At 41.8% G+C, this 13538-nt stretch overlaps 1 protein-coding gene across 4 annotated transcripts in view; it reads right to left on the bottom strand.

Annotated features, from left to right (window-relative positions):
- Window positions 1-6806: 6806 nt before the first annotated feature.
- Window positions 6807-13538, bottom strand: part of Iqgap2 (IQ motif containing GTPase activating protein 2) — a 225315-nt gene continuing 218583 nt past the window's right edge. For all 4 annotated transcript variants that reach the window (XM_090331852.1, XM_090331850.1, XM_090331853.1 and 1 more), the window contains one exon: window positions 6807-7733. In XM_090331852.1, the coding sequence (XP_090187978.1) occupies window positions 7620-7733 (114 nt within the window). In that variant the 3' untranslated portion in view covers window positions 6807-7619. The remainder of the gene's footprint in view (window positions 7734-13538) is intronic.

Genomic DNA, 13538 nt, shown 5'->3' with positions numbered 1-13538 from the left:
CCACCGCCGTCCCCCTCCACTCTCCGCCGGGTCCCCGCGGGCGGGTGGGGAGGGAGAATCGGCTCCGGACAGCTAGTTTGCGCCCCCGGGCGTCGGCCCCGTCTGCCGGGACCCTGGACATCCAGCCCAGCGCAGCCCCGGGTTTGCAAAGGTTGACCCTGAACATCTTCTCGTGTTGAGCTTTATAGATGACGGATTCCAAAGTTTACGTGGCAAAAAAAAAAAAATGCCACTGGTTTCTTGATATTTAAAAATTCGATTTATTTTTTTTCCAGATTGAAATGAGCATACCTCAGCTAGGGGAGGGTTGATGTCACTGTGACACTTCCCCAGGTGCCCCGCGAACTTCCCAGGGCCTGTTCATGAACATTGTCACTAAGCGCAGGACCTCAAGTGGGTGTGGAGACTGCGGCTTGATGGGGAGGAACCACAGCTCACTCTGTTTAGACAGTCCCTGGAGACAACTTTTAGACTGCAACAAGAGATTCAGGCGCCGTGTGTGTGTGTGTGTGTGTGTGTGAGAGAGAGAGAGAGAGAGAGAGAGAGAGAGAGAGAGAGAGAGAGAGAGAGAGAGAGAGAGAGAGAGAGAGAGAGAGGCTGAGAGTCACTGGGGAGGCACCCAACTGGAACTAGTGGAGGAAGAAATAGGATTCTTTCTTCTCTAGATTTTCCCATTATTCTCACACACTGTGATTTTTTTTTTTAAATACACAGATGTTGCTCAATGGCTTTGGAGATAGCCAATGAAATAATGCTATTTAAAATCATTTCTAATGAACTTTTAGGAAAACATGTCCAAAGCAGGTAGTCTGAACCATTTCTCCCTCCCCCTCCCCTGTGTGTGTGTGTGTGTGTGTGTGTGTGTGTATCTGTCTGTCTGTCTGGCTATCTATCTTTCTCTTTTGTGCCAGCGCTGGGACTTAAAATCAGGCTCTTCTTGCTCTTACTTGGCTTTTTTTTTTTTTTTTGACAAGGCTAGTGCCACACCTCCACTCCCAGCATTTTGGTGGTTGGAGATAAGAATCTCATGACTTTTTCTGTCCAGGCTGTTTTTTATACCATCTTTAGAACTTAGCCTCCTGAGTAGCTAGGATTACAGGTGTGAGTCATCAGCTCTCCTCAAGACACCCCCCCCCCCGCAACAATCTTTCTGTACTCATTAACTGACATTTCACATCACTTCTGAGATGCTGTTGATTTTTAGATTCATCATTTTACAAAGGAAAAATAAAAGCAATTAAGCCAGGACCTACCACTGATTGTTAAGATACACTCCAGTGTCAGAGTTGTTGAACATGAAGAGCATCTTAGAGGCAATTTAATGTATAAAAGTAGTAAGATGTAGCAAAATATTTTGACAGCTCCAAGGATATAAAGTGGACAGCATGATCTCTTCCCTTGTCCATGGGGGCTAGCGTAGGTAGCTCTGCAGCAGGTGCTTGCAATCCGGACAGTACCGCAGTCTGCTGTGTATCTTCTCCAGAGCTAATGTGCCTTGCTTCATGTTCTGATTCCTCCTTTATATCACTACTCTTGTGCCTTTTAATCATTCAAACCCTAGTTTAAGTGAAATAAAAGTTACTTGGACATAAGCCCTGGGATTCTGGGACCTCTGGTCTATTATAGAGATGGCTGCTAATAAGTTGAGTAATGTATACAGTGAGGGCACATTGAATCATTCATAATACCTTGTGCTGCATACAGTGAGATTTCATCACTCTATTCAGCATGGTATTAAACATAGGAATTGTTTATTTCTGAAATTTTCTATTCAATACTTTCAAACACGGACAAGTTGCAGTTAAATAAAAGTACAGAAAACAGGGGCCAGGAGTTTGGCCTAGTGGTAGAGTGCTTGCCTAGCATGCACGAAGACCCAGGTTCGATTTCTCAGTACCACATACATAGAAAAAAGCTGGAAGTGGTGCTGAGGCTCAAGTGGTAGAGCTCTAGCCTTGAGAAAGTCCAAGGACAGCGCTCAGGCCCTGAGCTCAAGCCCAGGACTGGCAAAAAAAAAAAAAAAAAAAAAAGTACAGAAAACACACTGTGGATAAAGCCTCTCCCAAACTCTCCCTCATTACTATTAACTTTTCTGTTCATCATTCAAGAAATTGTACTCATGCTAGGCACTGGTGGCTCATGCCTGTAATCCTAGCTACTCAGGAGGCTGAGATCTGAGGATCGAGGTTCAAAGCCAGTGTGGACACAAAAGTCTGTGAGACTACCAGAAAACCAGAAGTGGTGCTGTGGCTCAAGGGGTAGGGTGGTAGCCTTGAGCTGAAGAGCTCAGGTACAGCCCCCAGGCCCAGAGTTCAAGCCCCATAAAAAGAAAAAATTGTACTTGCATACAAAAAAATGCATGTATATCCTTAAGAGAATATAATCATAATACTATGAGTATGCTTTTACATTTCACTTCGTGGGTGGTATGTTTGCAATCATTTTACAGAACTGACAGCTTTAAAGCATGGCTTGAGAGGCTTACCTGTTAGAATATCCAAAGAGGGCTGGTTCCACAATCTCCTAGGAAACCCAAATCTAAGGATGCTCAAGTTTCTCACAAAACATGGCCTGGTATTTGCACAGATCTTACACATAACCTTCAGTGGACTTTATTCTCTAGATTATGTATACATGCTACAATGTAAATGCTATATAGTTATTATATTGTTTAAGAAGTAATGACAAAAAATGTGCATGTGTAGCACAGAGGCAATTTCCCCTCCCAGTATTTCCCACCTTACCCAGCATCCTTCATATGAAAACTATGTGATACTGGCTCATGGGCTTTCATTTTCTGAGTTTTAACTTGCCTGGCACAGCCAACAGTGTGTCATTAGCCACCTTCCCATGTTTGTGGTATTGGGAGCGTACGGACTGGCGTCTTCCCAATCTCATCTCCCACATAGCTGAGGTCACAAGCCTGTGCCATCACTTGGCCTTCACATTTGCTTTCTGCTTTTTTCCTAACACAATTTGAACTTATAGTCTGATTAGCTTTCGTGTATGGCGGGCATCCCTATCCCTTGAGCCATGTCTCCATCTAGGCATTTTGCTGGTTATTTTAGAGATGGAGGAGTCTTCTCTGCCTTTTCTTCTTGCTTTGAATTTTGATCCTCCAAATCTTAGCCTTCTCAACAGTTAGGATCACACACATGAGCTCATGGTACCCAGTACCACTTTTTTTTTTTTTAAAGAAAACAATGAATTCTAACTAAGTGAAATGCTAAACAGCAGCCTGCCTGTTTCTGTCTTTTGTTACCACAAGCCTGTATTTTGGTATTTTGGCTGGAGTATAGTTAATCTCATAAACCCTGGAGAGAGTGGCATAATATCCTTATGATTTAGGGTACTAAGAAAAGGACAAACTCATCAAGGCAAACAAGAAGAAACTGGCTCATGCCTGTAGTCCTACTCAGAAGGCTGAGATCTGAGGATCATGGTTTGAAGGTAGCCTGTACAGGAAAGTAATTGAAATTCTTCTACAATAAACTAACACCCCTAACCTCTCCACATGCAAAAAAAAAAATGCTGGAAATGGAGCTGTAGCTCAAGTGGTAGAGTGAAAGTTTTAAGCAAAAGAAGCCCAGGAACAATGCTCAGGCTCTGGGTTCAAGCCTCAGGACTGGGGTGTGCATGTATGCACACCCACCACCCAAAAAGAAGGCAACTTTGCTGGAGTTCAACTCTTCAACTCAGTGGGTGCAATAGCTTAGTTCTGTTTGCTGACTTTCCTTCCCAGAGATTTAAACTAGGAAATCTCCTGTCAAGGGACATGCAGAACCAACCTGGTGAATCTGTCCCAGTGACTATCTGGAGACTGAGAATGCTTACCTGTCGATCATCAGTGAAAGCTCCACCGAGCCACAGGAAGGCTCAGTGGGCTAAGGCACCCAGGCTCCAGACTCCTTTCCTCCCACTGTCAGCGTCTGCTGTTCTCAAGGCACAGCCATGACTGGTCTTACAGAAGGACGAAAACCAAGCTACTTTGGAGCTCAAAGGACTCTAACCCATCCCTATGTCATGGTTTCAGTCATAGAGGCAACAGCTTTCACAAAACTAAGCAGCAGCGAGAATATCCAGGACCTAAGGGAATCTTTCCTGGGATCACTTGCACTACTGACAGTTCTGTGGTTCACCTCTTGAGGTGCTTGAGGGCTGCCACAAACCACTACTTACCCACAGCCATAAAAATCCCATTATGCGTGGCATCTCTGACTGATGTCCAAACACACACACACACACACACACACACACACACTGTGCAATCACACAGGGCTCAGCTCTTTCTTGGCCACTAACCTCTGAACTAAGTGGCCAGGCTTTCTTCCCTCTCTTGGCACTGACGGTTCTTTCAGTCCAGGAGATTAGCCACAGGGCTTCTCCCCTGTCTTCTGGCCTTTTGCCAAGTGCCACAGTGGAGTTTATGGGAGCAGGAAACCCCCATAAAGATCACTTTTGTAGTGTGGATGACATTGTCAAATACATCAAAGTAGAGCCCGCAGCCGGGCGAGGTAGCTCATGCCTGTAATCCTAGCAACTCAGGAGGCTGAGATCTGAGGATCAAGGTTCAAAGCCAGCCCGGCACTACAGACCATGAAACTCTGATCTTCGATTATCCACCAGAAAACCGGAAGTGGTGCTGTGGCTCCCAAGGGTAGGGTGGTAGCCTTGAGCTGAAGAGCTCAGGGACAGTTCCTAGGCCCAGAGTTCAAGCCCCACGATTGACAAAAAAAAAAAAAAGAGCCCACTTTGCAAAATCAAATTATCAAACTAATTGACTGTATTCTATTAAATGAATCTTATAAACTTTTATTATAATAAAATCTATTATTTCCTACAACATAAAAAACTAGTATGACTTATAATAAACAGCACATGTTTAGCTGGTTACCAGTAACTCATCCTGTAATCCTAGCTGCTTGGGAGGGTGACTATGGAAAGATCACCACCCAAGACTAGCCGAGCAGGGAAATTTACAAGGCCTATCTCAAAAATAACCATCTAAAACCACTGGAGTCATATGGGAGAGCACTAGGCTAATGCCTGAGGTCCTGAGCTAAAAAAAAATCCCTCAACCAAAGGGCAAGTGATATTGACAATAGTCTCAATGCCATCCTCATCTTGTGCCAACAGAGAGCAAGCTCTATTGGTTTTCCTATAAGACTGGAATGACAGGAAATCCCATTCCTTATACATCCTGTGCTCAAGCCTCAGTGTTGGAATAAACTAAGTGTTGGAGATGGCTCAAAGACGCTGGGAGAGACTGGCCCTTACCTCAAGATGCCACTCCATAATTTTGCTTGCCAGACATTTCTACTGAAAGTCTTTCTTGAAGTAGGGAGGAAGCTCAGCAATGCCCGGCTCAGATCCCTACTTTTCAATGAATAGGTATGTACTCAAGGCAACACTTCATTCCTTTTACAGGAAGCTGAAATAAGGCTAACACTTAAAAAAATAACATCCTATACCCACAATCAATGTATTTTAAGGTATTCAATTCTTTGTCCAAAATATATATACTTGGCCAGTCACCAGTGACTCACACCTGTAGCCCTAGCTATGTGGGAGGCTGAGATTTGAAGATCTCTGGTCAAAGCCAGCCTAGGTAAGGAGACACCTCCAAGTAACTGACAAAAAATGCTGGAAGTGGTGCTGTGGTTCAAGCAGTAGAATCCTAGCCTTGAGCAAAAAAGCTGAGGAACAGTGCCCAGTTTAAGCCCCACAACTGCTCTCCACCCCCCCAAAAGAGAAAGTATACCTGAAATAATCACTAGTAGAATATGATGGTTTAGTGATTTTTCCAAATTCTCAGTCTTATACTTGTTTGTGCCACATGAGCGTATTTTACAATTGCTAAGGAAAATAAAGGCTACTGGAGACACAGAGTGTGAAGGAAGGACATTCCAGTTGCATCTGAGTTCCTGTTGTGGAACAGAGAGTCCAGATGACCTGGACTTTACTCTCCCTGCTCTCCTTCCCTGTTGTCTTTCTGGAGAGGTGGATGAGGTGTCTCTGGACTGGATGAGGTCTTGAGGAAGGAAGTTGGGTGTGTCAGAACTGGATTAGTTATCACCATGTGGCTTGTTATAAAGCAAGGGCACTCAAGTGTTTTCTTTCCTGCATGTGGCACTATGTGATGCAGATGACATGTGGTGCACATCAGAAGCCAAACAAAGGCTGGCACCAGGCTCTCAGACCTCCAGAATGGTAAGCCAAGTAAATACCTTTTCTTTATAAAGAACTTAGCCTCAGGTATTTTGGTATAGCAACACAAAACAGACTCGAACTAGCTGTGACCATAGAATGGCAAACAGAATGCACGCGGAAGTGACTGGTGTCATCTGAAGTCAGTTTGCCATGGACTTCATTCTGCCATCTTGCTGGGCAAGCATCAGTGGACAGTACAGAGCTCACCAGACAGCTTGGTTCCCTGAATTACTCCATGGATCCACACATTTACCTTTGAAGAGCTGAACTTGGGGAAAAAACAAACTTCTCTGCTTTGTTTCAGTGACAAGGAAGAACTTGTATCTTACTGCACATCATAAGTAAGACATTATTTCTTTTCCTGATAATCCCCAACAAGAATCTTCTACTAGTGTAGAATCTTCTACACAGTGTAGATTTACTAAGACAACGTAAAAAGTCACAATAATGAATCTGGGTATTGTGGAACATACCTGTAATCTCAGTGCTCTGGAAGCTAAAAGGCAGGAGGGTCATGAGTGTGAGGCAGGCTTAGGCTACACACAGAGGCTGTGTGTCAAAAAGCTAAAAAGAAAAGGGGGGAAAAGGCACATCCATGTAATTAAGTAACATTTATTTTACATAAAACAATTTTCAAAGAATACATTTAAAAACAATCTAGATACTGATTTGATAGCATTACAAAAAATTGAGAGGCACAATTGTAGTATTCAAATAAATTGTGAGGGGTAGAGGTGGGGGCTAAGATGCTGTCCATTTATTCCTAGGGCACTAGCGACTCTGTACTAGAGTCTTTGCAAGAGTAGTGCACTTTGTTTTAGTAGGGGAAAATCACATAAAATATATACTTTCATACAGAAAGCATTACTGTATTGTCGCTTTCAATTATAAAAACTTCATCCTGAATTGCACAAAAGTTCTCTTTGAAATCAATAATTCCCAGATGACAAGGCTTCGAACTCTACGTCTAAATAATTCATTACAAATTCATTAGGTTTACCTTTATCCACAGATCAAAAAAAATCCATGAAGAATTTACATTATGCAAGTGGGTCATTTTAAAATTTTTCACAGGAAAATAGGTTTACACATTTGTCCCTGGTCACCTAAACTTGCCCCTCTAGTTTAAAGCAAATCATAGGGTGTCCAGAGTTCAATCAGAGTACCTAGCTATACCACAGTACAATGTGGGTGTGTTTACATTAGTTCATTTTATGTGTCTGTTACCCTACTGTAGTATCAAATTATCAAAAAGGCACATGGGTACATTCTTCCGAACAGTTTTGGTCTTTTAAGAAAAATCACACATTTAAGAGCAGTGATTTCAATCATGTTTACAAACAAAAATACTAAGCAAATTCATTTCTCAATCCAGATGATACGGAATCCATGGCATCTCTGTAGGCACTTCATTTTCCATAGAACTTCTTGTTCAGCAGGTATATGAGAAGGTTGACATTCACTTTAACCTTATCGAACATTTTCATCACAGCTACTCCTTCATATTGCATCTGGAGCAAATCCTGAAATCGGGAGAAACAGCATGGATTCTCAACTCTGACATGCCCCACATTTTAGTATACTAGAATTTATGTGTTGACAAAAGTAAGACTCAGTTGGGTCTAATACCTAGATGGAGAGTAGCACATTTGAAGTTTAGAGCATTGGAACCATCTGGTTAAAAACACAGTTCAGGCTGGGTGTTAGATTCATGTCTGGAATCCTAGCTACTTAAGAGGCTGAGATCTGACAATTATAATTTGATGCTAGCCTGCAGGAAAAGCCCATGAGACTAATCACAGAATGCCTGAAGTAGAGCTGTGACTCAAGTGGTACAGCACTAGTCTTGGGAAAAAGAAATCAGGGAGCTTGGCTCAGTGGATCACGCCTGTAATCCTAGCTACTCAGGAGGCTGAGATCTGAGGATCAAGGTTCAAAGAGCCCAGCACTAAAGACTATGAGATTTTTATCTCCAATTAGCTATTAGAAAACCTGGAGTGGTGCTGTGGCTCAAGGAGTAGGGTGGTAGCTTTGACCTATAGAGCTCAGGGACAATGCCCAGGCCCAGGGGTAGGGTGGTAGCCTTGAGCTGAAATGCTCAGGGACAGCATCCAAGCACAGAGTCCAAGCCCCACAACTGATTAAAAAAAAAAAACAACCCAAAACCAAAAAACAAACAAGAGCTCGGGGACAGTGGTTAGGCCTTGAGTTCAAGCCAGGCACATACATACAAAATTGTTCATAGCCTAGTTAAAACTCAGATTTCTGAGGCCCCCTAGATTCTCATTTTATCATGTTCCCAGTTTATGGTGCGATTGGTGGTCAGGGTACCACACAGTGAAAATCATTCCCCTAGATGAAGGAAAGTAGGGTGCTAAATTAGGGAGAATGTGAACTCAGTGGGGGAACAGTTTGCCTAGCATGTGGGAGGGTCCTGAGTTTCATCTCTACTACTGCAAAAATCAAAATCAGGGGCCGGGAGTTTGGCCTAGTGGTAGAGTGCTTGCCTAGCATGCACGAAGACCCGGGTTCAATTCCTAGGTACCCCACATACATAGCAAAAAGCCAGAAGTGGTGCTGAGGCTCAAGTGGTAGAACTCTAGCCTTGAGAAAGCACAAGGACAGTGTTCAAGCCCTGAGCCCAAGCCCAGGACTGGCAAACAAAAAAAAAATCAAAATCAAAGGACTGCAGGAAAGAAAATAATTACCATCAATTTATATCTCATATATATATAATTATATATTATATATAAGTTTCAGTTCAAAAAGCCCAAATTCTCCACTGAGATTGAGCATTTTTCTTTTTAGAGCAGTCATGTTTTCTAAAATTGAAAGGACAAGACCATTTGGTGGAGAGCAAACTAATATTGCAAATCTATTGATTGATCTTCTTATTTGTTAAACATTTACATTTTTGTCCATAATGCATACTTTTTTGAGGGGGCCAGTATTGGCTTTGAAATCAGTGCCTCATCCTTGCATGGTTTGCTTGCTCAGTTGGTTCTCTAGTACTTCAGCCATGCCTCCAGTGTATGTTTTTGCTGGTCATTTTCAAGATGAAGTATTAGTACATTTTATTTTTCTTGCCCAATCTGGCTTTGAATCATGATCCTTTGGATCTCAATCTTATGAGTAGTTAATATTACAGGCATGTGACATGGGTGTCTATTTTAAAGTATAGAAATAGAAGTATGTATATTTTATTAACAAATACATAGGCATAAGGATACTATTGACAAATGAAATAATGACCATAGTGTCATGCAATTCTTTATAGATCCAGACTACTTTTGCTCCTGCACTGAAAACAAGCCCTCATTCTATGTCTTTAATTGCGATAACATAGACAAAGGAAGTCAATAAATGAGTCTCACAGTGCTATGTATGAGACTAAGTGGTAAGTAACATTTTCCCATAGAGCATACCAAGGGCAGACAAAAAGGCTTCCCCACATAGAAGGCTCATTTCTGAACTACTTGGACTAAGACTAGCTCTACCTTTCTTTTTTACAGCTCTTGGATTTTCTTTAGTTTGTTTGTTCTCCTTTTTTTTTTTTTTTGTGCCAGTCCTAGGGCTGAACTTAGGGCCTGAGCATTGTCCCTGAGATTCTTTTGCTCAAGGCTAGCAGTCTACTACTTGAGTAACAGTGTCACTAGCTTTTTGGTAGTTTTTTGAAGAGTCTCACCAACTTTCCTGTCTGGGCTGGTTTCAAATCCTGATCATCAGATCCTATCCTCCTATGAAGCTAGACTACAGGCAGCAGCCACCGGTGCCCAGCTACTTTCTTGGTTCTTAATGATACTTGAGGACAGTGTTAAACAAGGCACCTGCAGAGATGGAGTCATCTTTAAGAGAACTGAAGCTCTTGCCAGCTTCCCCTTCCTTCTCCTCAATCACTCATCCCCCCTTGCCCCAGCCCTAGACTGTATATAACTAACTGCAAGCCTGGTTAACCTTCCTAAAACCCACTGGGCTCTCTGTAAAAATGTATGACAAGCACCAACCGTACAAAAATGACACAGTACAGGAAGAGCAAGGGTTCCCTGCCCAGGTAATGTGCTGCTGTGACAGGAAGCAGCATAGATATAGAACAGGATAAGCGATAAGCCAATCTTGCGGGGGGCGGTGGCGCTGAAATTACAAAGATATACTGAGTCTGATAATGCTGTGATGCTGTGCCCAACTGCACATCTCAAAGAACACTGGCTATTAAGACATACAAGGAAGTGGTGCTGTGGCTCAAATGTTAGAGCGGTAGCCTTGAGCTGAGGAGCTCAGGAACAGTGCCCAGGCCCAGAGTTCAAGCCCCATGACCAAGCAAAAAAGAAAAAAAAAAAAAAAGAAGAAATATAAGCCATGGAGCTGAGAGTGTGACATAGTGGTAAAGTGCCTGCCTGGCATTCCCAGAGCCCTGGGTTTGATTCTTCTGTACCATATACACAGAAAAAGTGGTAAGTGGTTCTGTGACTCAGGTCATAGAGCACTAGCTTTGAGAAAGCTCAGACAGTGTCTGGGCCTTGAGTTCAAGCCCCACAACTAGCAATAAATAAACAAATAAATAAATAAGAAACATAAGCCTTTTGATCTGGGAAGAGATAAAAGAAAGAGGCAAAATGATCCTATTCTAAATCATGAGGTCAAAAATAAAAGGAAATATACTAAAGTATTTTTTTCATAATCACACATCATCTTTGATTTTTTTTTCTTGAGTGCTCAATTTACTCTCTAATCTCAATGTTATTATGGAACCCACTTAGGTCCCATTTTTCTTTTTTGAGCTTATAAGGACTGCTAAACAGAAAGAAGAGCTCTGGTTTCCTCCCATGAGGGGCTGGTAATTTCAGGGCTTTGAGCCATGGGTTGTGCTGGCTGGTAGTGGGGCCAGATCTTACGTCACTCTTGAAGCCTCAGCCAGAAGGTTTACACAAGACACATGCAGAGGACCTGGAGGCTTTTTCAGATATCTTGAGACCCAAGCAAATAACTATTGGGTAAAAAGCATTCTGTGAGAAGGAAAAACTCATCAGAGTGCAGATGGCTCACATATGTAATCCTAAACAGATCTGAGGATTGCAGCTCAAAGCCAGCCTGGGCAGGAAGTCTGTAAGACTCTTATCTCCAATCAATAGCCAGAAAACTGAAGTGGAGCTGTGGTTCAAAGTGGCAGAGTGCCAGTCTTGAGCAAAAGAGCTCAAGGACAGGACTTAAAATGTGAGTTCAAGCCCCAAGATTAATAAAAACTAAAAACAAAGAAACAAACAAAAGGAAAACTTGTTATTTCCTGAAGCCAATCTTGTTGTAGAGGTGTATACCCTACCTTGATCTTTTTTGTTTTCTTCATAATCTTGACTCAGAAGTCTTGTGTTCAAGTATGCTTGGTTTTAATGTGTATGTGAAATTAAAAAATAAGAATAATGCTTGTTATCCACTTTTCCTAAGGAAGGCATGTGTTTTGGATAATGTCCTCAACTCTTGTGATCTTTTTTTTTTTTTGGTTAGTCGTGGGGCTTGGACTCTGGGCCTGGGTGCTGTCCCTGAGCTCTTCAGCTCAAGGCTACTGCCCTACAATTGAGTCAAGTCCCATTTCCCGTTTTCTAGAAGTTAACTTGAGATAAGAGTCTCAGGTCCTTTTGCTCCTGGGCTGGCTTTGAACCTTGATCCTCATATCTCAGCCTCCTGAGTAGCCAGGATTACAAGTGTGAGCCAATGTGCCTGGCTCAAATATATATATATATATATATACATATATATATATATATACACACACACATATTAGCAAATATAGATGCAAATACTATTCCAGTTAGGAGAAAAAGCTGGGTGTCAGTGGCTTACACCTACAATTCTAGCTACTTAGGAGGCTGAGGTCTGAGGATTATGGTTTGAAACCAGCCTGGGCAACAAAGTCTCTAAGACTCTCGAGATGTGGTTCAGTGATAGAATGTTAGCCTTGTGTGGAAAAACTCAGAAACAGTGCCTAGGCCCCAAGTTCAAGCCTTAGTACAGGTATTCATATGCAAACACACACACACACACACACACCCAAGGAGGAGAGAAAAAAGAAGGAAAAACAGACTCAAGAAAGTTTCACATTGGGGTATACATTGTCTTAGAGAAGGAAATGCAAATTTCTACCAAATAATTATTTCTAGTCTTTATTTTACACCTTTTTAAAAAGCATTATTATATCCTTTATATCTAAACCACAAATAGAAACATGGCTTAGAATATAATGAATGATTGTTGTCAATGTACTATGTTATCTCTCATCTCTTTTGCTGTCCCTTGGTTATCTCATATTGTTACAGTATTTTACCTTGCTATCTGATATATATATATATATATATATATATATTTATTTGGTTATTTGAAATAGGATAGGGAAGGGGGAAAAACAAGATAAGGGGCAGGGTGGGGAGAAGGAAATGGGGACCAAGACATGAGAAAGGGTATCAATGTTTGTAAAGTAATGCACCTTCTATCTGGTGAATATAATGCAACCCTTCTATTAATTACAATAAAAATATATGAGAAAAAGAAACATGGATTAGAAAAACATACTGCTGTGGTTTACCTTTTAAGAGCACACATCTTAAGTTCGAACAACTTGAAAAAATCTCCCAGCTTTTAAAATATCTCTGACACTTAAAATGAGCATGTAAGCCACTGGTGCCTGGCCCCATTTGTAAATCTTAGCTACTCAGGAAACTGAGATCTGAGGATTGTGTTTTTGTTTATTTTATTTTTTTTGCCAGTCGTGGGGTTTGAACTCAGGGCCTGGGCACTGTACTTGGATACATTTTGCTCAAGGCTAGTGCTCTGCCACTTCAGCCACAGTACCACTTCTGGCTTTTCTGGTGTATGTGTACAGAGGAATCAAACCCAGGGCTTCATGCATGTTAGGCAAGCACTCTACCACTAGGCTATGCTTCTGGCCCTGAGGATTGTGGTTTGAAGCCAACCCAGGCAGAAAAGTACATGAAATATTGTTACTGTATCTGACTTTGGTACCTGGTATATTATATGCACATTTATTTGAAAAAAAAAGGAAGGTAAGGGAAAAACAAGATTAGCAGGAGGGAGTGGGAGGAAGGAAAGTGGGAGAAAAACATGGGAAGACATAACAATGTTCAAGAAGTAATGTACCCACTACCTGATGAATTTAACTGTAACACCTCTAGAGATCACCCCGACAATAAAATACAAAAAGAAAAATAGTATATGGGACTCCAATCTCCAATTGGAGATTAAATTAGCTATCTAAAACCTGGAAGTGGAGCTTGGTTCAAGAGGTAGAGTGCCAGCCTTGAGTGACAAAGCTAAAGGGA

This window comes from Megascapheus bottae, chromosome 4 (genome assembly GCF_031878675.1).
Source record: "Megascapheus bottae isolate mThoBot1 chromosome 4, mThoBot2.hap1, whole genome shotgun sequence".
Classification (NCBI taxonomy): domain Eukaryota; kingdom Metazoa; phylum Chordata; class Mammalia; order Rodentia; family Geomyidae; genus Megascapheus; species Megascapheus bottae.
This window is presented reverse-complemented; position numbering and strand designations above follow the sequence as displayed.